Source organism: Phyllostomus hastatus, unplaced genomic scaffold, assembly GCF_019186645.2.
Source record: "Phyllostomus hastatus isolate PE091 unplaced genomic scaffold, TTU_PhHast_1.1 phas_contig_1162, whole genome shotgun sequence".
Taxonomy (NCBI): domain Eukaryota; kingdom Metazoa; phylum Chordata; class Mammalia; order Chiroptera; family Phyllostomidae; genus Phyllostomus; species Phyllostomus hastatus.
In genome coordinates, this window is record NW_025333537.1 from 3,994,499 (window position 1) to 4,019,538 (window position 25,040).

A 25,040-nucleotide genomic window follows, 5' to 3' on the forward strand; every position below is an offset into this window, starting at 1 on the left:
AGCTGCCCACCCCCCGCCCCAACCCAGCCAGGCGCATCCGCCGCCCGCCGCCCTTCCTCCACTTACGCCCAAAGAATATCCCTGTAATGGAGGTCTGAGACCCTTTTGGCAGGTTGGAACTTATGTCTTTCTTCCTCTCTCTGTTTCTGGAGCTGCTGCTGCCTCTTCTTCCAGGCGCTCTCCTCCTGCAGCATGGTGAAGTACCCGCGGCCTATCTTCACGGACTGGATCAGGAAGCTGGACAGAGGGGGGGACAGAGAGGGGACAGAGAGACGAGCTGACTGGGAAGAAAGACGCGGCCTCAGTCATTCCTTGGCCTGTGGCAGCATGCTCCGACCTTGGCCTCCATTTCCACAGGGCCCTTTCCCTGCAGTCTGGGAAGTCCCCTGTTCCTATCTCTTGCAAGTGCGCCCGCCACTGGCTGGAGGACTTGACCCAAAAGCAGGAAGACCTCGTACTGACGTCAAGTGCACCTGTCCTGCAGCCCCGTTTCTGAGTGAGCTTAGAGACACCGTAGGGGGTGGGGACTCAGATGTCTGTCTCCAAGGCAAACTGTTTAGCCCACTATACCCATGGAGGGTTAAATCTGAGCTAATAGCTTTGCTCGACTATTCTCACGCCTCGCCCTCAGGTGGGATTACCCACAAGGACTATCATCTACCTCTTTTAACTACCTATGTAACTGTACAATGGCTTTTACTATTATAAATACCAATTTTAGCCTAGTCCTAAGTGCACCTTAGTTGTGATATCTGGTTAATATTAATATATTTCAATTTATGATGGTTCCAGTTATGCATGCCATACATAGTGTATAAGTGAATAGAATTATGTGCTGTGTGTATAAAATACAGTTTATTTTTGTAAGAGTGAGAACAGTTAAATGAATAGAATTTTTTCTTTGCTCGATCAAAAAGCATTAATGAAAATTTATTCAAATGAATTTGCTACCTCAAGAAAAAAAAGACACTCTCTGAACTTCTCGGGACTGGTAATCGCTAAGGGCGCGCTCGCGCCTGTGGGGCAGGAACTTTCCACCTTGAAAATTCCAGAGTCAGACCTGACCTTGAATTCTGGACCCGCAAATGACTTCACCTCTGCAGGTGTCAGTCCCTTCCTCGCTCCATCACTCAGCAAGTATTTATCGAGTGCCTACTCCATGCCAGGCATCTGCTAGTTGCTGTGAAGTGAGCATAACAATTCGCACCCCACAGGCCTTCGTGCCGGGAAAGGGGTCGGCGAGGTGCCTGGTATGGAAGAGGGGCTCACCCCTGGTCCCCAGTAGCAGGTTGGTGCTCTCGGGCCTGGGTGCCCGGCCAAGGCTGCCTTCTCTGGGATTCGCCCGAGGGCTCTGTTTGGCTCTCAAGTTTCTGAACCCACCAATCATCAAAGAGTGTCCTGAGGTTCCAGGGTCACCCGAGACAGGAAGAAAACTGTTCCTATTTGCAACCCCTTAATTTCACAACTGAGGGTTCGAGGTGTGGCGCAAACAAAGCAAAGGCAGAGCTCACCTGGGAGCTGGGGCTGACGTGGCGGCAGCTCCGTTCCTTCCTAGAGACCCTTTGCTCAAAATTTGTCTCAGAGGTTGAGGCTGACACCACATGCGCCCAGAGGGTGTGCAGTGACTCACAGAGGGAGGCTTTCTGGGTGGAACAGGCAGAACCCACCGTTCTGAAGTCCGCTGGCGAGAGCAGGGAGGGAGACTGGCCGAGGGTTTCAGGGAGTGGGGTGAGGGTTACCTTGTTCATGGTCTGAACCCCGTCCCCGCCCTGCTGCCCCACCGCCAAGCTCGCAGAGAAGGAGAGAGAAGGGGCAGCGGGGCTTTCTGTCCTCTCGCCCAGGCGCGGGGCAGGGTGGGGAGAAGAGGTGGGGAGAGCTCGAAAGTTGCCGAGTCACGTAAAAAATGGAGCCAGACTTTTTTTTTAAATTAAAAATATGTTCAATTGCAGTTTACGTTCAATTTTATTTTGTATTCGTTTCGGGTGTACAGCATAGTAGTTAGACAATCATACTTTGCAAAGTGCCCCCCCTCATGTTTTCGTGCCCACCTGGCACCACGCTCAGTTATTACAAGACTCTTGTGCCTGATTTCAGACTCGAGTGTTTGCCTGAATAGCTGCGTCACTATCCAACCTTCATCAAAAATTTATTGAGTACCTACTGTGTGCGAGGTGACATTGCTGCTCTGGGCACCTGCTCCCCTTCCCCCCGTCCTGGGGTGCTAGTCTGGGGGGCAGTAGATTTTACCACTTTAACGAAGAAGCTCATGCTAATGCCTCAGTCTAACATCGTCACGTGCAGGACCCCCGTTACAGAGGGAGGTCCCTTTCCGCCAGCGGACTGCAGCGACACCTGCCAGCTGTGTCCAGCATGCCCTCGAGACGCCGCTCCTCAAATGTCTTCCCCAGACGAGGCTTTAGTGGCGGACTCGGCCGGCCATGCTGTGATTTCACACCTGCGGCAGGACTTGGCCCTGCGCCCCCGTCTCTGTGCCACGCCCTCCCAACCCCCCACTTCAGGGCACATGAGTTAACTGATTTATCCTCATAACCGCTGTAGGCCGTCGGTGCTGTTGTTAGCATTTCATTTACTGACGGGGAGGCGGAGGCTCAGAAGGCTGAAATGGAGCAGAGCGGGGGTTCATTGGGAAGCCCGGCCGCACACGGGGCTGGTGGGTTGACTGTCGGGGTGTTTCTAGACGGGAAGTCTCCCCAGCTTGTCCTGGAAACCCCTTTCATCGACTTCAGAGGGTCGGTGGGCCACTAGGTTCTTGGGTAATTCGGTGTCTTGTGAAGCCCTCCGTGCTGTCATTTAGATTCTGTCAGGGAGTGACGGGCTGTCAGGGAGACCTGTCAGGTCCCGCGATGACCACGGTCTTCGGAAGCAGAGAGCAGAGTGCTCCCCGTGTGCGTGACGCTGGCGCGTGGCAGGGGCAGGGGCTCCAGGGACGCTCCGCGGGCCCAGCCAGCTCTGTGGGCTTTGGGCTCTGATTCCAGAGTGAGACTGGACAGAAGCCTCCATCTTCCCTTGCAGAACTCGGAAGCAGTTAGATCTTGAAATGTCGAATTGTGTCATCCCCCCACCAAATACTTAGGTTGAAGTCTTAACCCCCAGTATGTCAGAATGTGATCTTATTTGGAAATAGGGTCATTGCAGACATAATTAGTTAAGATGAGGTCATATGGAGTGGGGTTGACCCCTAGTTCCGTGTGACAGGTATCTTTATGAAAAGGGACAGTTTGGACACAGACACGCATGCAAAAGGAATGCCACCTGAAGATGAAGACAGAGATGGAGTGAGGCTTCCACCGGCCAACGAGCACCAGAGATGGCTAGCGAACCGCCGGATGCTGGGGGAGAAGCATGGAACAACTTCTCTCTCAAGTAGCCCTTGATCTTGGACTTCCAGCATCCAAAAGTGTGCGTCAGTAAACTCTTGTCGTGTGAGCCGCCCGACTGGCAGGACCCTGCTCTGGCAGCCTCAGGACAAGAGCATGGCCTGATCCAGTATCTCGGCCTCGAGTCACGGAACAGCCTAACGCATTTGATTTTTCTTTGACGTTAATAATGTCCTTATTCATTTTATAGTAAGTGACAGGCTGGTGATCCATGTCACAGTAAGTCAAAGGGGCTTCAGCATTATGTTCTAGGCCCTGGGCTGGGTCCCTGTTTTGTGTCAGATTCTGTGTTAGGAACTTCTTAAGTTTCGAGTTCTGTTTAAGGCACTGGCATTGCGAAGGTGAACTTATCCTGCAAGAATCTGCAATCTTCGCCTCTGTATCTCAGCTTTCTTTGTATTAATTAGGAGGTTGGTAAGATATTTCTCTACTTATGCCCTTATTCCCAAAAAAAATTAAATGCAGAAAAAGAAAGTCACAAAGGCAGGGAGAACCAAGAAAACAAAATCGGGTAAGACAAGTCTCCAAACCCAGGCCACACGGTCTGGTGCGCACATTCGGCCCGGATCACCTGAGTGGCTAATGCGGAGAGGGAAACACAATCCCGATGACCGTGAGATTTTTTTAAAAAGCCATTCAGAGGATGGCCCGCTATTCCTGGGGCTGAACGTAGGAAGAGACTTCTTTCAAGGACCTGTACGGGAGGGACACCATGACAAGCCAAGTCTGCAGACAGAGTGACAAAGGCATCTTGTCAATTGACTCCCGGAAAGAGATCGGGGAGTGGGTGTGGACCAGTTCGTGGAAATCTAGTAAGCAAGTTTTAGGGTGCAGTCGCAGCCCCTCTTCAACCAAGGCAGCCCAACTTTCCAGCGGCCAGAATTTCTGGGAAGACCTGGGTGAGAGGTAACCGGAACTGGGGGGTGTCTGAGCCCCCGCGTCAGATGCACCAGTCAGAACGCCGGGAACTTCAGGCTGCAGGGTGTTCATTCGGCGAGCTCCAAATGCTCCCCCGGCACCACCAAGGCCCATTTAAAAATGCTTAATATTTTAGCAAATCCCCATTTAATTCCCTTGTATGCTCCCTACATTTTCCTCATCATTATTGCTGATTGCCAGACTATTTGTGCGAGGGGAGCTATTTGCAGGCAAGAGCGGTTTTCGCCTTTAAATCCGCTCACGCAGGGCCGCCTGCTCGCTGCTCCTCGCGATGGAAAACTCCCCTGGCTGACATCTCGGGAGGCACGGTGGGGAGTGAAATAATTAACCGCGTCAGGCAAGCGGAGGAAGGAGCAGGTTGTAAACTGAAAAGTTCCCTCCATCCACTGCGACTTCCTCTTACCCAGGGCGTGGGGTTGGGTTTTTATTTTCGAGGGACCTGCATGCCCAGAGCGGGAGCCTGTGTACGAGCTGATGAATGAAGATGATCGAACTCGGGCTGTAGGGATGCTCTCCGCGGGGCTCCGCCGAGACAGGCCAACGGGACGGGAGTGAGGCGGCCAGGGTTCACTCCCAAGCACCGTCAGCCTTGAGGGCGGGTGGATGCAGCCATGAGGCTTGAGGGGATGGCCTCTGGGCGGGCTCTCTCCTCCACCGCTCCCTTCGGCAGGCTTTAAACCCTCTCAGAACCACGGCCTCTTCACCTTCCAATGGGGAAAACACTAGTTCTTGCTGCAGGGGGCTGTGGGGAGGATCAAGTGAGATGATTAAGTGGGGTGCCTGGCATCCATGCAAAGGATTCTGTGATTGGGAACTATCGTATCGCCAGTCTACCTGACGGTCCTGGGAATGTGGTGTGATTTACAGAGGAGAAAACAGGGGAAGGGTCGAGTACATGAGGAGGGTCCCACTGCTGCCGGGAAGGGGCAAAGCAGGGGCTGGAAGCCAGTGGGGCAGATTTCACCACGAGTGTCTCACTGCCTGAATCCACCTCCATCCTCAGGGCCCTGCGGGAAGCGAGGACTGCCTGTCACCTAAAACACAGTCCCGGCTGTCTCCAAGGGGCCTTGCAAGAAGCCTTGCAAGAAGCCGCTGAGTACTGGGGACTTTGGAGACCGCCGGGGAACTTGCATTCAACCTTTCTATTGTGAGGGGCATGGGATTAACCACTGCAAATCACCTCATTAGAAAGCAAGAGCCCGCCCTGGCTGGCGTAGCTCAGTGGATTGAGCACAGGCTGCAAACCAAAGTGTTGCAGGTTCGATTCCCAGCTAGGGTACATGCCTGGGTTGCAGGCCATAACCCCCAGCAGCCGCATATTGATGTTCCTCTCTCTCTCTATCTCCCTCCTTTCTCTCTCTAAAAATAAATAAATAAGATCTTAAAAAAAAAAGAAAAGAAAGCAAGAGCCCAAATGTACTAACACACACACAAACACACAAATACCAACAAGGAAAGAACTTTCCATGGCATTACGACTCTGCATCCAGCTGATTTCCACTCCCATTTTCTGCCTCTGCCTGCAAGAAATATGGGGCTATAAAGCCAGGAGTGCTTCCTCGGAGAAGGCAGACTGACATTTATGAACCAACACTCCCAGCAATCCGACTTCGGGGATGTCCTGCTCTCGCGGAAGGGAATTGCCTACACGGGAAATTTTCGCTTAACAAATTTTATTGTTTTCACATAGCCACAAATAATTCAGTGTCTCCTCCGTGTGTGGAGGTGGGAGGCCTGGAGAGCCCCCTTCACCCGGCTGTCTGCCTCTCACCTTGCTTTGTCGGCCCACCCGGACACGCTGATTTCAGCAGAGGGGCTGGCAACCAGGACGGGCCGAGGGGATCCGAACCTCCGCCCTTAGATTCTTGAACGTTCAGGCAACCCACACAACAGGCGAGTTCACAACGCAGCCCCAGTTCAAACGCGCACCAAGCAAATATTTTGCATTTAAATTCGCGCATTAGAATGTCCTGTTTATACAATAACTTAATAAATCTAGCCCGGCTGCCAAATTGACAAGAAGGTGAGAATCATTCATTAAAATGCAAATGCAATTGAGATGAAATTTGGAATACATTTATTACAGTAATTGAACTTCAGTCAACTGTAGTCACAACACCGATTTTGAACTGCCTTTCAGACAAAAGGACGGGTTGTGTTGTCCGCTCCCCCCCCCCACCCCACGAGGTAATATCTTTGTCAGCATGCAAATTAGTCATTTCCGGAGTGCTAATGATTTGCAATGGAGATTTCACTCTTCTTTATAGGACAAGATTGCCAGAGATAAAGGTCAACACCGCACACAAAAGATTGCTCTGGTAGCATATTGTGTGTACAGCAAATTGACTGCAAACATATTCTGAGTGCTTATGGCAGCCGCACTCTTATTAAATCACATCGGAACATCTCTTTCCCATCCCCAGGTCATTTGCTAATTGTACTGCTCAACAATGGGAGCTTTGCCGAGTGGAGTCAGGATCTCACCTCTCTGATCAAAAGTTCCGGATGGGTTTCCCTCCTTTCTGAGGGGCTCAGGCCAGAGAGAAAAGGGTCTGGTCACGGATTTCTTTCCATCACAAGTCAGGTGGAAGGAGGATTCCCTGGGGACTGTGACGAAGGCTCAGGGAGCTTGACTCTCATTGGAGAAGTCGCTTGGGCTGCTCCGCTGTGTTCTTCCTGGCTCCTCTGCAACACCTACGTGGCATTTCTGAGGTCTGGGCAAGTGTGCGCCTAGGAGACGCTGCTCCAGTTGGAAGAAGGCACAACCTGGAGGGTTTCCTGGGACGAGGATGTCACTCTAGGGTGGCCAAAAAAATTGGTTCCACCTGTAAAATGGAGAGGTGACTTTTGTTCCCTTTACTCCCTTCATATTTGTTCATTGATCATGAGTAACGTCAGCTCTGCTCCCTAAATATCACCTGATGTATCTTCCCGAGGCTGCTGCCCGAGCCCGAAACCGCCATTGTTGCTTCTGTTGCTCTAAGTGGCTTCCTAGCTGGTCTTTCTTGTTCCTGATCCATCGATCCGTCAATCCATCGATCCATCATCCACCTGGCTGCCCCAGGGCTCCTCCCCAAATTCAGACCTCATCATTTCCCAGGGGGCTCCACACCCTTCAGTGACTGCCGCTGTTCTCAGGATGAAGTAAGTCCACACTCCTTCTGAAGGCCTGAGCTTTATCTCAAGCCACCCACCCAGACGTTTGCTTCAGTCTCTCTATTCCTCAAAATTACCCATGATTTTGCTTTTTCCGCTGGTGCCTTCTTTCACTTCTTCACTTGGCTGATTTCTGTTTGTCCTTCAAAGCTTGGGGGAAAAACTGTCCACGGCTGACCATTCAATCTTGTCCTTCCTCCTCCCCCCGCAAACTCCAGGCTAGGTCCCGCGCCTCCTCTGTGTCCCTACAGCTCCCTCTGCCTGTGTTCCCCATAGTACGCGCATCACACTGTATGGCGAATGCCTGTTTCAGCGTCTGCTTTTATTGGCAGACTGGGGATGCCTTGAGGACAGGTGTGGAAAGCAGGTGACCGGAATTTGCTGATCTTCCCTCTCTCCCTTCTTCCCAGTGGCCGAAAGTGCCATTTGCTACCAAATGTCCACTTCCCCAGCTTTCTTAGGAACAGATCACATTATTGTGGGCATTATTAGACAAAAAAAGTCAACAAAACAAAAAAACGACAACAAAACTACATTTTCAAGCTGCCCTGGCAGATTGGACAGGCTAAGGAGGTTTCAGTGGAAGTCATTGGGAGGGGCTGCTGGGAAAGCTCTGTAAGGGGAGTTAGCACCGCTGGGTGGTGTATTCCCTTTACCCACCCTTTTTCCTTCTTCTTCCTTTCTACTGCCTAGAACTTAGCTGTGATGGTTGTAGCACCAGCAGTGCCTGTGTGGGCATGAGGAAAACTTGCAGATGGAAGCAAATACTAAAGCAATGGATTAAAAAAAAATAAAAGGAACCTGGGCCCTGGATAAAGCCACCGTACTTATACTTCCTCCAGAAGGTAAAATCCTTTTATGTGAGGAAGGAAAACCTTTATTTTTTTAAAGATTTTATTTATTTATTTTTTTAGAGAGGGAAGGGAGGGAAAAAGAGAGAGAGAGAGAAACATCAATGTGCAGTTGCTGGGGGCCGTGGCCTGCATCCCAGGCATGTGCCCTGACTGGGAATCGAACCTGTGACACTTTGGTTTTCAGCCCGAGCTCAATCCACTGAGCTACGCCAGCCAGGGCAGAAAGCCTTTATTTTTTAAGCCATGGTATTTGCAGAGCTCTGTTTATTCTGTGGCAGAACGTAGTCCCAGCTGGCAATCTCTCTGTTCTCTCTGTTTGTCTGTCTCCCGCTGTCTCTTTTCCCTTGACCAATCCGTCATGATTATCCCATTTAAAATGCCATCTTCCTCAGCTCAATCCATGGCCGTGGACGAGGGGAATGCAGTGGGAGGGAGATGTTGGTCTGGATGATGGGGAAGGGGCAAGGAAACTTAGAAGCACGAAGCTCTGCCGAGAGAAGTAGGTCTGGTGGGGCCTCCACCGAGGGTGCTAGGGCAGCTGGGACATGGGGAACAGGCGGATCTGAGCCTGCCGTCAGGAGGGAGGGCTGGGAGAGCAGAGGCATGGGCGCCCTGGGGAAGACCGGTGCTGTCTGGGACGGTGGGAGCAGGTGCGTGCTTGGTAATGACTTTGGTGACCCGCTGAGCTAGGCATTCTCTGTGCCTTATCTCCATGAATCCTCACAGCACCCCTGTGAGTTAGGTGCTGTTCTCCCCATTTGGCTGATGAGCAAACTAGGACTCAGAGAGGGCAAGGGGTCCGGCCATAGGGTTAATAGTGGTGCAATGGGAATTGCAGCCCGGGTAGCCTGATTCTAAAGTGTTGCATGAGAAAAAAAAGCACTGGATTTGGAAAAGGTCTGTTCTAGTTTTAAATGGTCATCATTTCCTTGTCACTCCATGCCTGTGACTTCAGGTGAGTCATTGTCACCTGTCTGAGATACATTGTCCTCACCTGTAAAACTGGGATACTTCAAGGGCTGTCCCAGGATGTTGTGGAAGTCATATATGAGAGACATTTAGCATGGTGCCGGGCTCGTTGGAGGTATCCAGTCCCTGGTAACAATGACCATCATAGTCATCCTCATCACCGCCACCAGCGCAGCCACAAGTGACGCCTGTTAGCCTCTCTCGCTCTGCACACAGCCGGGATGGTGGTTTGGCTCTAAGCCCCGCAGGCTTCTGGGAAGTGGCACTTGGTTCAAGTGGTGAGCTTAGGAGGTTCTCTTCTCTGAGGGTGGCGGCCAAAACAGTCTAATTAGACCGCAGTTATTTTGGGATTTGGTAAATCGCATTACTCAGTAATTCATAAAGGTTTGTGAATCTACCGTCCATGGTGGCAGTAGGATGAATGCTTGGTTATCATGTAAGTAATGAAATTTATTAAGCTAAAGGGCCAGGGAATTAACCTCTGTTCTGCTGAATAGGAAATGACATGCAGGAAACTTCTAATTAGAAGTGGTTTTCTTTCCTGTTTTTTTTCCCCCTTTATTGAATCTCCGTCTCAGATTTTCACTAAAGAAAACGAAGAAAGGGGAAAAGGAGGAGGGGGAGAGGGAAGAGGAAAGGAATCGTAAGCACACGCATCACAGTCCGGTGAGTGTTCCGAGGGAGGCACTGCTGATAACAGTGAATTATACGGGTCCAGGCAGAAGTGGGACGTACATTGATGTCCGTTACCCAGGTTCTAAGTCTAACTCTACCAGCGACTGGCTGTGTGTGTGACTCCGGCAGAATAATGAACCACTCTGTCCTAGTAAGTAGGAATGACTGCCACCGTCACCCCCCCACCCCACCCCCATCACAACTAGAAGGTGAGAATTAACATGTGGCGGCGACTGTGAGAAAAGCTACTGGTCTCCTTGACTTCTCTAAGCAATCCTCCAAGGCAGCTGGCAGCAGTACTGTTGGTCCCATGTCACCGTGAGGGGACTGAAGTTCAGAGAGGTTCAGTGACTTGTGCAAGGCTGCCTGGTTGAGGTGGAGCCTGGACTGGTACCCAGGCCTGGGCCTGTCCTCCTCCTCGGTGCTTTGAGACAATACCGCCTTATCGGACTTGGCGTGAAAGGTGAGACATGAGGAAGTAGACATGAACGCATGTAAAAAAAATGTCACGCCAGCACAAAGCACATTTCCAAACTGGATATTCAAAACTGCCTTATAAAGAGGAAGGGTGGGTCCTTACCTCCTGACCAGTTGCTGCTAATTGCCAGGGTCACAGTTAGAAAAGGAAGCCCTCCCATCCACGCAGGGTGCACGCAGAGGTGAGTAGGTCACGAGGGAACCCAACACGCAAAAGAGCTGTCTCTCCCTGTAGAGCAGCTTTAGGGTTTCGGCTGAACAAACCTCCAGAAATTAAATTCCTTGAAGGCAGACACCATATTATACTCATTGCTTCTGTCCCCTCCCCATTTGGGGCTATATGGTGGGGACCTAACATTATATTTTCGTTCATCAATTTAAGAAGATGGAGAGTTGATTGAATGATGGGGGTCGAGGGGGAAACCAAGAAGGAGGATCATGCCGATTATTTGGTCTCCCGTGGAAGGTCAATTCTATGCTTGTCTATCTGTAAAATGAGAGGCCACACCTTCAGGCAACATTCCTCACCAGGCACAAACGTACTGTCGGGAAGGGTTTAATGTAAACCTCCTCACTGCTCGCCAGTCCAGTTCCCAAGCATCCTGCCCGACCTGGAATGCACCTCCTTTAGTTCCTTCTTCACTGGCATCCCTATTGGGCATTGACTACATGCACGTCCTATGGGAGGCCGAGAAAAAATGCAAAAATTTAAAAGATTGGGCCTTTGCCTTCAAAGAATTTGCATTATGGTTGGCGCCTGAAGGCCAGAGCCCTCCCCTCCGCAGCTGGGCATTGGGACCCATGGATCTGACCTGAGACTGAGCATTTTGGAGGCCAGGAGATCCGTGGGGAGTGCCCCGAGTCCCCGTTTTGCAAAGGAGGAAACTGAGGCCCAGAGAGGAGAGGTGTCACGTGGCAAGTCAGAGGCAGACCCAAGACAATAATGGGGTCTCTGGGTTCCCAGTCCAAGGCTCTCTCTTCTAAACCCTCTGCCACCTTAGGACGCAAGGGGGTTTGGGGTTCAAAAGTCTTGACAATGGAATGACCCAAACGCTTTTGCGTCTTAGCTCATCCCCCTGACTTTTTGGCCCCCCGTGGTGCACTGGAGTCATCTTCGTCTACGTGTGAAGATGCACATCTTACGAAACGTGCACCACGCGCTCACGGGAGTCCTCCGGAGTCTCCCCTCCGTCCACGCGGGCTCCGCCCTGCTGCGTCTCGGCGCTCCACCCCTCTGTGGGGTGGGGAGGTAGCAAAGTTTCCCATCCCGCTGCTGTGCTGGAAAGTCAGGCTGCCGTGGTCTCTCCCCCGGATAACCTCCACTCCCTCTTCTCTGGCCTCGCTGCCTCCGACCTCTTTCTCCCCTTCCCATGCTTTCCCGACGTTGGGCACATCGCGTCCAGCCTCCCAGTACGGCCCGCAGGGTTCTGCGTGAGCTGGACTTGGCCCATCTCCTTAGCCTTTTCCTTACCACGTGACGCCCTGGCAAAGCCAAAGATTCTGCTGCGTCACCGCGCTCTTCCTCAGCCCAGTGCCTTTGCTCGTAATGCGCCTGCCTGGAATGTTCTCTTCTTCTAACTTCTGTTCATCCTTCAGAACTTGCTCGGGCCTGAACCCCACTGTGGGCTGGAAGCTACCTCTGCTTTCCCCGGGCTGCACTCGGCACTCCCTCCCGGTCCGTGCGGCCCCGAACTACTTACTGGTGGACTTGTCCGCGTGTGAACTCCGCCCTCCAGCCCTCACCCCCAGACGGAGCTCCTTGAGGACAGGAACGATTTCTAAATCTTTTCTGCATCCCCAGAACGGGCACGTGGGGAGTCCTCACATGAAAATATTTATTATGGGAATAACGGAACCATTACAAATTCTCCCATCCGAAGCCCTAATTAAATGTGTGCTACGTTGGGGCATGGAACCATGACGCTGCCGCCCTCTTTGCTGTGGCGCCTTCAGTTCTCTTTGGATGGAGCGGGTGTACAGCGCTGTCTACACAGAAGACGAATCACCCAAACAGGATAGGGATAAACGGATGCCTTTGAAATGTATATCAGCCGGGACCTAGAATAGGTCCTAGAATAGCTGTGTTCTGGAAGAAGGGACCAGAGGAAACAGCCCCCCCCCCCGCCACGGGCCTCTCAGGAAAATCATTTCTTTAGCTCACAACGTGGTCTCTGGCCTCCCGCATCCCAAGTGACTACGAGCGGCGTTCACACCCCAGAAGGGAACGCAGACGCAGCGTTCAGCACCAGATTGCCCGGGAGGTGTGTGCTGGGCTCCGACGCATGGTACGATCTCCCGGACTTTGCCTGCTTTCTGTGTCCTCACTGTTTGCACACACCCCCCCGCCCCCGCATTCACGCCCCACGCTGCCCCCTGCAAGTCCCCTCAGACCTCATCAACATCCTGAAATGCAAACATAGTGACCGAAGGGGCCACTCTGTCAGAGGGTGCTGACCGAGGCTGCCGCCCTTGCTGGCTTCTGGGTGGTTACAAGGTGCCTTAGCCCAGGGCTGCTCTTTAATTAACGTGAGTCGGCAGCGTTCTGAGGGAGGACTGCGCCTCTCCTGGAAGAAGAAGAAGAAGAAGAAAAACCTGCCAAGTGTCAACAAAACAGTTCTGCATGCCTCCCAATTAGGCTGGTTTCTGGAAGGCAGCAGAAGCCCACCGCGGCTCTGGTTTCTAGGCAACGGCTATCAGGGGCTCTGAACCTCGCTGGAAAGGGATTACTGGTGAGCCTGCCTCGTGCAGGAGCCTGATGTGCCGCTTCCTGCTCCCCTCACTTCCCCGCCCCTCTTCTGGTCTACTCACCCCATCTTACTCAGCAGCAAATTATGGCTTGGAGGGGGTGCACAAGAAGCTCAACTTCCTTGAGGGCAGAGCTCTGGGGAGAACGCAGGCTTATGAACTCATCCTGATGGAAGCCACCTCTTACAGAGCACTTTCTCTGTGTGCTCAGGCCCTAGTGCCCCATGAGCGTTACTTCACTGAAACCCTACGATAGACCGACAAGGCAGGTATGGCCGTGTCAAAGGTGAGGAAACTGAGGCTCATGCGATTGCAGTCGCTTGCCCAAAGTCACCAGATGAGACTGGGAAGAGGCAAGCACCTGCGCTCTGGTGTTTCTGATTCTAGGGGCCATCACCTTAGCCACGCCCCCTCCTGCCACCTGTCAGCACGCAGACAGTCACGCCACCTGAGAAGACAGGCGCGGCGTAGCAGTTGGAGGCAGTTCAGCAGTCCGTTTTCAGTTCCGAGATAAACCGATTGTTTTGTTTTGTGTTGTTTTAAAGAATGCAAACCCCGCTGCCCCGCAATACCCATCATTACCTATTGTGCTTAATGGCTAAATGGAATGAATGGGAGGATTATTCTTCGAGGACCTGCCAGTGTGGGCATAAAAAATGCATTAGTGGGAAGAGAGGCTTTTGCTGGAGCTCACCAGCAATTTGCAGAGCACTCCTGGCTTGTGACTCCGAGACAGACGGCAGACAGTGGAACGAGGCGCGAGACCACCAGCCCGTGGTCTTTCCACCCACGTTCTCCTGCTCGACTGATGGCGGGGAGGAGTCGGGGGAGACCCAGAACCCTCAGGGGTCTGCACTGGCGTTTTCACTGAGGGTCGGCCCCGGGGAGATTGGAGAGCCTGAGACGGGGTGCAGTTGGAAAGGGGTGTGGTCAAAGGCTTCCTGTCTGAATTCACAACTTGGGGCTTGCCTGTCACCATGAGAAGAAGCTTCCGATGGCCCCCTGAACATCGGGTGGTCATCTGCTACTGTTTGTCCTTGCCATTCAGAGAATGGCAAGGTACCTTCAGAGAATCCTAGAAGATACAGAACCTCTGCCCAGGACTGCGGGCCAGCTCCCTCCCTGTTCCTCCAGGGTCCGCTGAACTGTGTCTCAGCCCGAAACCAGGCTCTGAACTCTCTGGTCCCCCAGACTGGGCAGTCACCTCTCATCTTCCCCTCCTGTCTGAGACACCCTTACATCAGTCCCCAGCCCAGTGCCTGCCACAGAGCAGGAACTCAGTACAAAGTGTCCATCATCACCCAGCCTCCCAGGTCCTGTCCTGACTGTGATTATGGGTAGATCCAATATACTGTGCTAACTGCACAGTTTCGTGTATGTCGAGGTCAGAACAGGACAAACTCACCTGAGTCCCAGAGATCAGGGCAGTGACGTTTTCTGGGGTGGGGTAGTGACCGGAAGGGGACTTGAGGGGATTTTCTGGGGGCTCAGTCATGTTCCCTTTCTTGACGTGGGTGTGGGTTACGTGGATATGTTCATTTTGTGAAAGTCTGTTGAGCTGAGTGTTTGAAGATTTCTGTGCTTTCCTGTGGTATGTTATATTTCAATAAAAAGTTAAAAAAATTACAGGGCTTAATGCATGCAGCATCCACGCTAAGTGGCGGATTAGTGCTTTATCGTCCAGCCTGTGGTTGCATCCATTAGAGTAATGGCTTGTTGAACAATCCTAATAGGAAGAGATTTAAAATTAATATGGAAATCCAGTACTCACAGCTGCATTTGCACAGCCTCCACTTATGAACTTGACCCCCATCCCCCAATCATGTTTGCTCCAGCTGTGCCTAAGCCATAGCCTTCCAAGTTTCAGAATCTGGGGTCGGGTGTGACATGCTGGCTATGTAGCCCCATGATTGGGGGCAGGGAGAAATCCATGAGCTCATCATCATATTAGTAAAATTGTTACAGTCCCTTGGGGCACATGAATGATGTAATATACACAGCTCCTGTTTGCTGAGCACTCACCACGGGCCGGGCACTGTTCTGAGTGCTTTATGGGTATTAACTCAATCCCCACACCAGCCCTGGGAGAGGGAGAAAGTGTTTTTGTCATCTCCACTTTGGGGACCAGAGAAAGTAGGTAGGTCATTCATCACTCTGTGGCTTGTAAATGGCGGGGCTGGGATTTGAACCCGAGCAGCCTGGCCCAAGGCCTGTGTGGGCTCATGGGACAGAAGCCAGGCCTGTGCTTGCTGCTCTGAGCTGGGTTCCTTCCTGGCCCAGCCTGCTGATCTTTTCAAGGACGCATCTAGTCACCCTCCCTCTCCTTCCCTCAGCCTGGGGCCTAGAATATGCCAGGGGGATTCTGAAAGGAGCATGTATTAATTCATTCAACGAATACTTATTGGTCACCCAGTATGTTATATCCCATACCACAGATGAAGAAATGGAGGTCTACAGAAGCGAATGGATTTGCTCCATGGCCAGCCAGCTAGTAACTGGTAGAGTTGGGACTTGAACCCACAGCTGACTCCAAAGCCTGTGAGTTTTCCACTGTACTACATGCGTCCTCCAAGCCTGACTGTAAGACTGAGCATGCTGCCTGTCACCTGGGAAAGAATTTCAGAAAGCAAAGTTTTGTGTAAACCCTTAGGTGGCCAAAGGTTCAAGGACTCAAGATATTTTGATGCTTAAATTTGAGTACATGATCTTCTATCAGTTAAATCCTTTATTTATGTGGGGTCCTCTGAGGCAGCCCTAGCCACCAGGAAAGGGATTAAAGTGATATTTGCCTTCGGTGGAGAGTGAAGCGAGAAAAGCAGAGACAAGAACGCTTGCCCTGGAACTACGGTTAAGTGGTGGTGTCAATGACACAGGAAGGCACCAGAAAACAGAGAAAAAAATAGGCAGGGCGCCCAGGTCACATTCAAGATGATAAAAATGCAATTAGCTTGAGCCAAGTTCCTCCAGCCCTCAGTGGTGACCTGCCCTTTGGGTGTGTGGCTGTGTTTACCAGCTCCGGGCTAAGGACACTTGGTCAGGCATTTGCCTTTATTAATGTTGTCCTGCTGGCTACGGGGTATGGGGGTGATGGGACACGGGGGGTGACCTTAGTCTTCTCTGAATGATTTATAAAGTGCAATTCCGAAGCCTTCACTTCGCCTGCATCCAAGGTATTGACTGGCATATAAATCCACGATCTTAAATCATTCTGGGGCTTTGAGGCAAGTCTTACGTCTAGGGGAGGGGCAGTGGGGAGAATCAGGCTTGAACTTCTAAATGAGGAAGTTCTGTGTTACAGGCTACAGGTGCGGAGGTGCTGGGTGTTGAATGGTGGAATGTAGAAGCTACTGAGAACAGTCAATAAATGTCTGAGGCCAAGAACCATTTTTCTAGCTATTTAGATTCACTAATTAAAATCAGCCTCATTCATAAGGGGATTTGGGTCAGGTCTGTTTCTCTTGCTGGTCTCTTACACCTCAATCTTCAATTTGAATTACCGTATTTTGCCATGTATAATGTGCATGTTTTTGCCCAAATCTTTGAGGGACAAACAAGGATGCATATTATATACATGGTTATAATGATTTCACACCATGGGTCTAATTATCCTGTGTATAATGTGCACCAAAACGTGAGTGCACATGATATACAGCAAAATACAGTAATGTGTTATTATAGATACCAAAGTCTTCTTTTGAGTCTTTTAATTTAGAGATGACAAGCAAATTTCACCCCATGTAACAACTCTAATCGATAGTGGCTGCCTGGAGTGCCGGGGTTACAGAAATGTTGAGATCAAGTCTGGGTCCAAATGGAGAGTGCTGTGACCCATTAGTGATGTCTGTTTTGGGCACAGGATAGAGGAGCGTGGCTGCATGGTCACCTATCATTCTGGACCTGACTTTTAATGAATTACTAGTTTCATCGCGTCTCGTTTCAAAAAAGTTGGGAGAATCTCAGTCTACCAATGAGCTCAGACACAAGCCATATCTCAAAGTGAATGTTCCTTATAAAACCCTGTTACCTCAGAAAGCACCCCAAGGAGTAGGGTGAGAGGGTAAAAGTGCCGTGTTTCCTCTGATTTCTATACCTTCATGGGCTAAGAAATCATTTTAGTTGGCTCCTTAGCTGGCAAACCGGTTCAGTTGAGAGGGGTTTGCTGTAAGAGGACATGTGAGGGGGATAGAGGTTACGAAAAGTCTCACAGGTATCCAAGATCAAGAACCTCATAAAGAGGAACTGGAGATTTTTCTCCAGAAGATAGCTTCAGGAACCATCAGTGGCAGGAGTTCGAAAGTCTTTAAGTTGGGTATTACTCAAGGACTGTCTTCTCCTGTGCTTGCTCCCCCTCCCCGAACTTCCCCTTGGGCTTCTTCCCCCTCTTTCCTCTATTTATAGCATCTGATTGGTCACCCATAGTCCTTTTACCCCGACACCTTCGGCTTCCACACAGCCCTCCCTCCCTCACAGCCTTGCAGCTTCTGCTCTCACTGCTATCTGCCTGACTCTCGACGTCGTTCTTACTTTACATTCCCAAGGGTGACTTCTACAGGTTATCTTTGTGATACTGGCTCATGTCTCAAAGGCTTGCCCAGATTGGCTCTCTGACTGTGGGAGAGGGAAAAGTGACCCCAAATCTCTACCCTGTGCCTGGATCTAGGACTCATTTTGGCCGAGAGACTACGGTGGAAGTGAGGTGTTGGTTCCTCGCCTAGCACTGAAGAGATCGCACACACGTCCACTCTCAGAGTCCTGCCGCCCTGAGAACAAGCCCTGGCTAAACTGCTTCAGAACGAGAGACCATGTTGTTTTGGCGAAGGCTGCCCTAGACCTGCCTTTGGCCGCCTGACCTCCAAACACATGAGGGGGCCTGACCAAGATCAACAAAGTCACCTACCCAACTCTCAGCTGATGACAAAAGCTCAAGGGAGCCCACCTGAGACCAGAGAACCTCCCAACTGAACTATAGACTCATCATCAGTAATACAAGCTTATTTTAAGTCACTGAGTTTTTGAGGTCATTTGTTATGAGGCAATAGCTAACTGATACAATGACTTCAAATCTCTGAACTTCTCCGAGTCTCAGTTTTCTCTTCCGTGAAATGGGTCAACAAGATCTTTCCTGCCTTCCTCAGGGAAGATTTTTTAAAATGTTATGCAAATAGAAGCATCAGCAAATATTTATTGAGTGCCTACTTTATGACTCTCAGGATTCACAGGACAGACTGACTCTGTCGTAGGGCAACCTTGTCCTGCCAGCCACTGGCCATTCAGCAACGAACCAGAGTGGACAGTCCTGCTGGACTGGCAGTGTAGAAGGGAGAGATCGGGAGGCTTACCTCAAGGGCCTGATGGAGAGAGCAATGGACCAACCGTCTCATCAACAGGTTTCTATAGAAACCATCTCCCTTACTCACTTCCCCTGCACGTTAATATACAGGCTTTCCCCCCTATTGTTAACTGCTGTGTTCTTGGGATGGACAGAAGAATTAATTCGTCTCAAGGCATGACAGTAGACATGGCATAATCTAGGCTGTGACAGATTTTACATCCCAGGGAGGGAGGCAGAGATGAAAGCACCTCATTGCAGCACGCTGATCCCACCTCCTCCCTCATCTCCCACATCCGGCCCATTAGCTAGTCCCGAATCTGTCCACTTCTGCCCGGTTCACTGCTGTTTGCCCGATCCAAGCCATTGTCAGCTCTTTCCATACCCTCCCAGCTGGTTTCCACCCAGCAGGTGGAATGTTCTTTTTTAAAAACCACATTCTATCCTTGCCTTGTTCAGCTCCCGCCAACGGGCTCTCATTGCACTCACGCCGAACCCCACACGTCCCACCGCACCCCCACGGCCCCAGGCGCTGTGTGACCTGGCCCTCGCCCCTCTCTCTCATTTCACACGTCGGTCCTCTCACCCTCTCCCACTCTGCTCCAGCCACGCCGGCCTTCCCTCTGTTTCCCCATTTCCGTCTTGTTTCTACTTTGGCGCCTGCCCACCTGTTGTCCTCTGAACTATCCTCTGCACCCACACCACCCCCGCCGGCACCTTTGGTTCCTTCTCACCATTCAGGTGTCGGGTCCCAGGTACCCCTTACCGAATGGCCTCCTCCACCCGCTGTGACTAATGCAGCAGAGATCTCCCCGTCGCAGGCTATAGCATCACCTTGTGTTATACTCTTCGTGGTCTATAGCCAACACCCTCCCGGCCAAATCCTCTGTTTCCTGCCGGAGTGCGTGTTGTCTTTGCCCGATTTTAACACATCATTGCCTCCCATTCGCAGGAACCTTGTCTGTTTTGTTCTCTGCTGTGTTTTCAGTATACACAACGATGCCTGGTGTACCCTGGCGAGCCCCGAGACTCCAGAACTATTTGTTGAAAAAAATGAATGAGCACAGAAAACCAAGGAGGAACCAAAAAGCGCCTAACTTCACACAGAGGAAATAACTTCTTCCTTTGCCAAAACCCACCTTTGCTATTTCTAATTGCCTTGCCTCGAACTGTCTATCAAATGTGGCCAGAAAGCAAAGTCTCAGACCTCACACACACACACATAACCTGTACCCTGCCCGGGTCCGCTGGGGGAGGGGGCATTGCTCCTCACCGTTCATTTGCAATTGCGCGTCCCTAAGTAAACATTATCATGAGTAAATTATGGCTTCAGGTTCAAGTTTTCAGTTGTTGTTTTAGCTGCAGAGGTGTTTTTTTTTTTTTCCTTAAAACATTCCCAATAAAAAACACCAGCAATTGTGGATGAAGGTACGTTGTTGGCTTCTGACGGTCACGGGGGGTGGGGGGGGGTGTCAAAGAACTGGGCATGCGCAGACGCCCCGCCGTCAACTGCGGTGGCGGGAGGAGTTCGGGGAGTAAGGGCCCAGCTTGCGGCTTAGCGCCGCCAAACATCTGGTGAAACAGGCGTGGGGGAAAGCAGTTAGAATTTTATTCTTTTTAGCATCGTGTTAAATTGGCCATGAAGCCAGGGATGGTGCGATTGAGTTATAAGAGGGCTGAAATATTAAATAAAAGTCTAGTAGGGAGTCAAGGTGTTTGGCCAAGTTCTAATAGAAGGCGAGGCAAAGCGGATTAGAAAAACATTAAGTGGAAAAGACATCTTCTTTGCCAAGGATTTGGCTCATTTAAAACTGGGAGACGGGGCCCTGGTGTTCACATCTCTATCAACAGGTGATTTCCTGCGCCCCCATGCCCGGGAAAACAGGGTGTTTCTTTTTGAAGGGGAAGCGACAGGTCCTATGTCGGCGGGACCCAGCAGGGTGGACAGGTGGAACGTTTTATTGTCGTTTCTTGTTTTCCTGCTTGTGGCTTTTAGGTCTGGCCTTTCCCACACATTCTCTGTCCGTCATGTCCAGGCCTTGGACAGACTAACCTGTTCAAGCAGGGTGTTCAAGGTGAGCTAGTTCCAGAGCCGGGGTCAATGCGTCTGTCCAGACAGACAGATTCCGCCCGTCAGCTCGAGGAGGGCAGAAAAAACCCTGTCTTTATCACCATTTAACCAAGAGCCCCTCTCCCACTGGGTTAGCTGGAAGTTCAGCGTTGGTCATTTTCGGGGGGTGGGGGGGCATGTCCCCTGGGATGTTCAGCAGCCACGTCTGGGGTGGGGAGGGAGACAGGTAAGCCTTGCTTTGTAGCATTAGCTGGTTTCCGTGACGTAAATATTCCCTCCGTGGCTGATTTTGAGTTGCCGATACAATGCCAATGAATGCGGAGGTGGGAAGAGATTTGCTGCGACCCCGCTGATACTGTTCCCACCAGGCAGGTACTTTGACCAGCAGTAACCTCAAGGGCGAAGGTCACAACAGTAAAATGTATGAAATCATCAGGAAGCGATGAGTTTTGAGTTTTTATTACTTTTGTTTTAATATCATCTATTTCATTGCAAGTTTATATAATTTACTTTTTAACAATAGCTTTGTTTCATGATTGGCTTGCAAGTTTCCTGAAAATTGAGCACTAGGCTCTTGTTACAAGCTGGCTCACCTCGGCCGGGGTTGAGTGTGACGTGGTATCTGGGACTTAACACAGATGAAAGCATCTATTGCTACCCCTCTTGTCAGCTCTCATCTACTGTAAAGAGTATTGCGGGCACTCAGTTCCCAGGCTTTGGAGAGTCTGGGATGTGTTTGTAGCCAGGAACCTGGGCTAGAATCCCCTACCGCAAGGGTGATGATATCCGGCTGTTTAGAACCGACCTGGTCGTGACGGTTGTGCACGGTGTCTGTTCTGACTGACCGACGCCCGGGACGTGCAGGTGGTTCTGTATTTGGACCCTCACTCCGATCCAGTTCCCCTCTGCACCACGTTCTCCGAGCCTGGGCTGTGCTCCTCCAGGCACAGCGGCAGAGCCAAGCACAAATCCTGCCGGGAGGCTCGCCGTCAGCCACGCGCTCCTCCGTGTTTGCTGCCCAGCACGGGTGCGGCCCCCACTCACAGGCCTCCTGGCTTCCCGACCCTGCTTCTGCCCACCCTGGGGGCGTTCCCGCAGCGTCAGCCTCCAAAGCCCTCCAGCCTGCTCTCGAACAGGGAAGGGACAGTCTGTCCACCACGAACAGAAGAGTCCAAGCCGGGTCCCAGCTCTCAGTTCTGACAGCCACGCAGCTGACATGTCCTCCCCGAGCGTGGCTTCGTGTGAGACTCTGAGACTCAGGCCCGTTGGCCCCTCTCGAGCTGGAAACATTGTCTGCGGTCTTGTTTCATCCTTGAGTACTAGTGCGTTCGGGCTGTCGCAGAATACCGCAGACCGAGTGGCTTCAGCAATAGGCATTGTTCGCGCAGTTCCGCAGGCTGGAAGCCCAAGGTCAAGGTGTCAGTAGGGTCGATTTCTCTTGAGGCTTCTCGCCTTGACTTGCAAAGGGCACCTTCTCGCTGTGTGTGTCCTCATGTGGCCTTTTCACAGCGTATTTATATTCCTGGTGTCTCTTCCTCTTATAAGGACACCAGTCCTCTCGGATTAGGGCCCTAGTGTTATGACCTCACTTGAACTTGAATTACCACTTTAATGGTCCTGCCTTCATGTGCAGTCACATTGGGGGTTCGGTCTTCAATACATGAATTCTAACAGGGACACGATCCAATTCATAATGACTCTTGAGCACTTGAAATACGTTCGGCCCAAATGGGTATGTGCTCCAAGGGTCAAAATATACTCTGGATTTTTCACCATCGTTTTTCGGCACTTTTCATTGTGTATCCAAAACAGGATATAAAGTCTCTCACGGTTGCTTTTTAAATGTTGATTACACGTTGAATGGTAATGCCTTGGGTATATTGGGCTAAGTAAAATGTATTGTTAGAATTACTTTCACCAGCTTCTCTTACTTTTTTTAGTGTGGCGACTCGAACATTTTAAACGCCGTCATGGTTTGCACTGTTTCTGCTGGACAGTGGATGTCCAAACGCCCGCCAAGGGCTGATGCGGCCATTCCTGCTGTGGTCAGTGGGAGATGCTATTCTCTGGGGCCCTGCCCTGACCCCTCCCCTCATCTCTTTCACCCCTTTCCTTCTCCCCACCTGCTTTGCCCACACCTTCCTGCCTCCTCTCGGGCTTCCGTTATGTCGTACTGCTGGACAGGTCACGGGGAGGGGGGATGTGGGTGAAGTGCATCACTGTGATGGTCACTGTGGTCTGGCTCCGACGGGGAGACGCCAAAGGTCAACAGACCTTCCGTGCTGCAGGGAACACCCCCATGAGAGCACGTCCTTGTGCGTTTTGTGCTTAGGAGAGTCTGTATTTCTTCCTCTCCCTTGAGTTACTTTGCCCGAGGCATCATTTATAATCCCACCTTGGATCACTCCAGCTCCCGGGAAGGAGTTGCGGGGAGGAAACCCAATCCCATCTTACCCCATAGGGATGAGTCAGCCATGGTCCCCAACCTGAATGTGCTCACACTATCGCGTGGGAAGGAATTGGCGGGCCGGCGAGGGATGTGAACAGCACCGTATTCAAGGCCGCACCAGGGCCACTTTATATGCATCATTTCACCGAGGACGTCTAACAACCTCGTACCACATTCACTGCACAGGTGAGGGGACAGGGACTCAAGGAGGTTCAGTAACCCCTCCAGGGGCAGCGGCCGGCAGGTTGCAGGGCCAGTATTTGAGACCAAGCCTATCCGACCCTTGGCTGCCATGCTGTAGGCCTGGAGTGAAAAGAGAAGATATTTCTGGAGCATTTGGGGACTCTGTAGAGTTGGACTCACGGCCAGGAAGGAGGGCAGAGGGGATTCTCGGAAGGGACTGGCATGTGCAGGAGTGGGGCTGTGAGTCTCGTACAGGTACAAGGTGTGAATTATCATTGCAGGGCTGCCCTGTGGTATGTCTTCTGGTTAATGTTCGGGGTTGGAGGGGGGCACGGGAACCTGGCAAGGACTTGTAGGCACCACCCCACAGCCTCACCGCCCCACCAGGCTCTCTATGGGTCATTCTGTGCTGGGCTCACCCACCGGCTTCGTCTAAGGTCTTTTTTGAGGTTTATTATTTCCTTCTCCATGTACTTGATGCTCCTCATTGGCTTCTCCAGGACCTGTTGGGAAGCCAAGAAGTGAAAGAAAGAAGTGTCAGTACGACTGCCACCAGCGCGGCCCCGCCGCAGGAGGCGCACCTGTTCCTCTGAGATGTCTGAGCAGGTCGGAGGGGTCTTGGGCTGCACAGGGTCCTTTTCTACCTCAGTGAGGGGCCGTGTGAGAAACAGCAAGGGCTTTGGAGACGGAAAGACCTGAGGTCTGATCCTGGTTCTGTCCGGTGACCAGCTGTGTGACCTTGGACAAATTACTCGATGTCTCTGGGCCTCCGTTTCAGCGGCAGAACTGGGGCCTAATTCTTACCTTGTTGTGACAGTTAAACGAACTGTCGTCAGATTCCTGACTCATAGCAAGCGCTTATAAAATAGAGGCTCCTATTGCTAGTATTATATTCAAAGTAGAGCAAAGCATTAAACATTAATCATCCGTGTTGGCGGCACAGGTGGCTGACTCGGAGGCCCCGAGCTCCTCAGTGTAAAGATGCAAATGTGCTTTCCTCCCCCTTGCTGCCCCCACCCCTCGGGCAGGGTTTTATGAGTGAATTTTCCAGGTAATTGTTTATGGGTTTTTCCTCTACTCATTTGCCTCGACTGACCATCGGGGGAAACCTCCCAAGATGTAAACTCATTACCCAGAAGTTGATAACAGGCCACCGTGAAGAAGAGAGTTAAATTAACCGGATTTTAACATAAAAATCATTTTCTCAGCCACCAGTTCGGCAAAACAATAGCAAAACTATTATCTGAACGACCCTGTCCTGAAATTAATTTCTGCAACATTAAGGTTTTAAAAAAATAACACCTGAAAGGAAATGCTGAGACCTTATGGGGGGATGCTGCCTGTCGGCTGTTCTGAAGGGCGGTCCCCTCAGTGCCCAGCGGATGCAGCCGAGGTGTGCCCGCCCTCGGGCGCCCTGAGGGGACAGCCCTGCGTGGGCCCCAAGGTTCGCCCGCAGACTGTTCCCCGGGACGCCGCTGCTCGTAAGCGCCAACTCTTGGGAAGCCGCGGATGCGTCTTAAACAATCGTGCTGCATCAAAGCAAGAGAACGCCGTGCAGCAATTAAAGATAATCATGTGAGTGCGCTCATCGTTACACACGGAGATGTTTGCGTCTTTGAGAGGGAAGGCCTGTCACGGAGGGGTAGGTATCACGTGATTCTGTTTGTGGTTTTTTGGAAAATGATCGGTGTGGATGTACGCATATCAAAAGATATGGGAGGCCAAGTCCCCCCCCTCCCCCCACGCTCCCCCACCAATGCAGTGATTCTCTCTGGGGCTGGGATTTTGGGCAAAA

The 25,040-nt window shown here is 51.4% G+C and overlaps 1 protein-coding gene across 1 annotated transcript in view; it reads right to left on the reverse strand.

Annotated features, from left to right (window-relative positions):
* CCDC60 (coiled-coil domain containing 60) overlaps positions 1–24,094 on the reverse strand; it is a 63,758-nt gene extending 39,664 nt beyond the window's left edge. The window contains exons 1-3 of the mRNA XM_045841050.1: positions 24,050–24,094; positions 23,669–23,922; positions 67–237 (exon numbers count right to left, since the gene is read on the reverse strand). Of these exons, the coding sequence (XP_045697006.1) occupies positions 67–237; positions 23,669–23,922; positions 24,050–24,094 (470 nt within the window). The remainder of the gene's footprint in view (positions 1–66; positions 238–23,668; positions 23,923–24,049) is intronic.
* Positions 24,095–25,040: the final 946 nt, after the last annotated feature.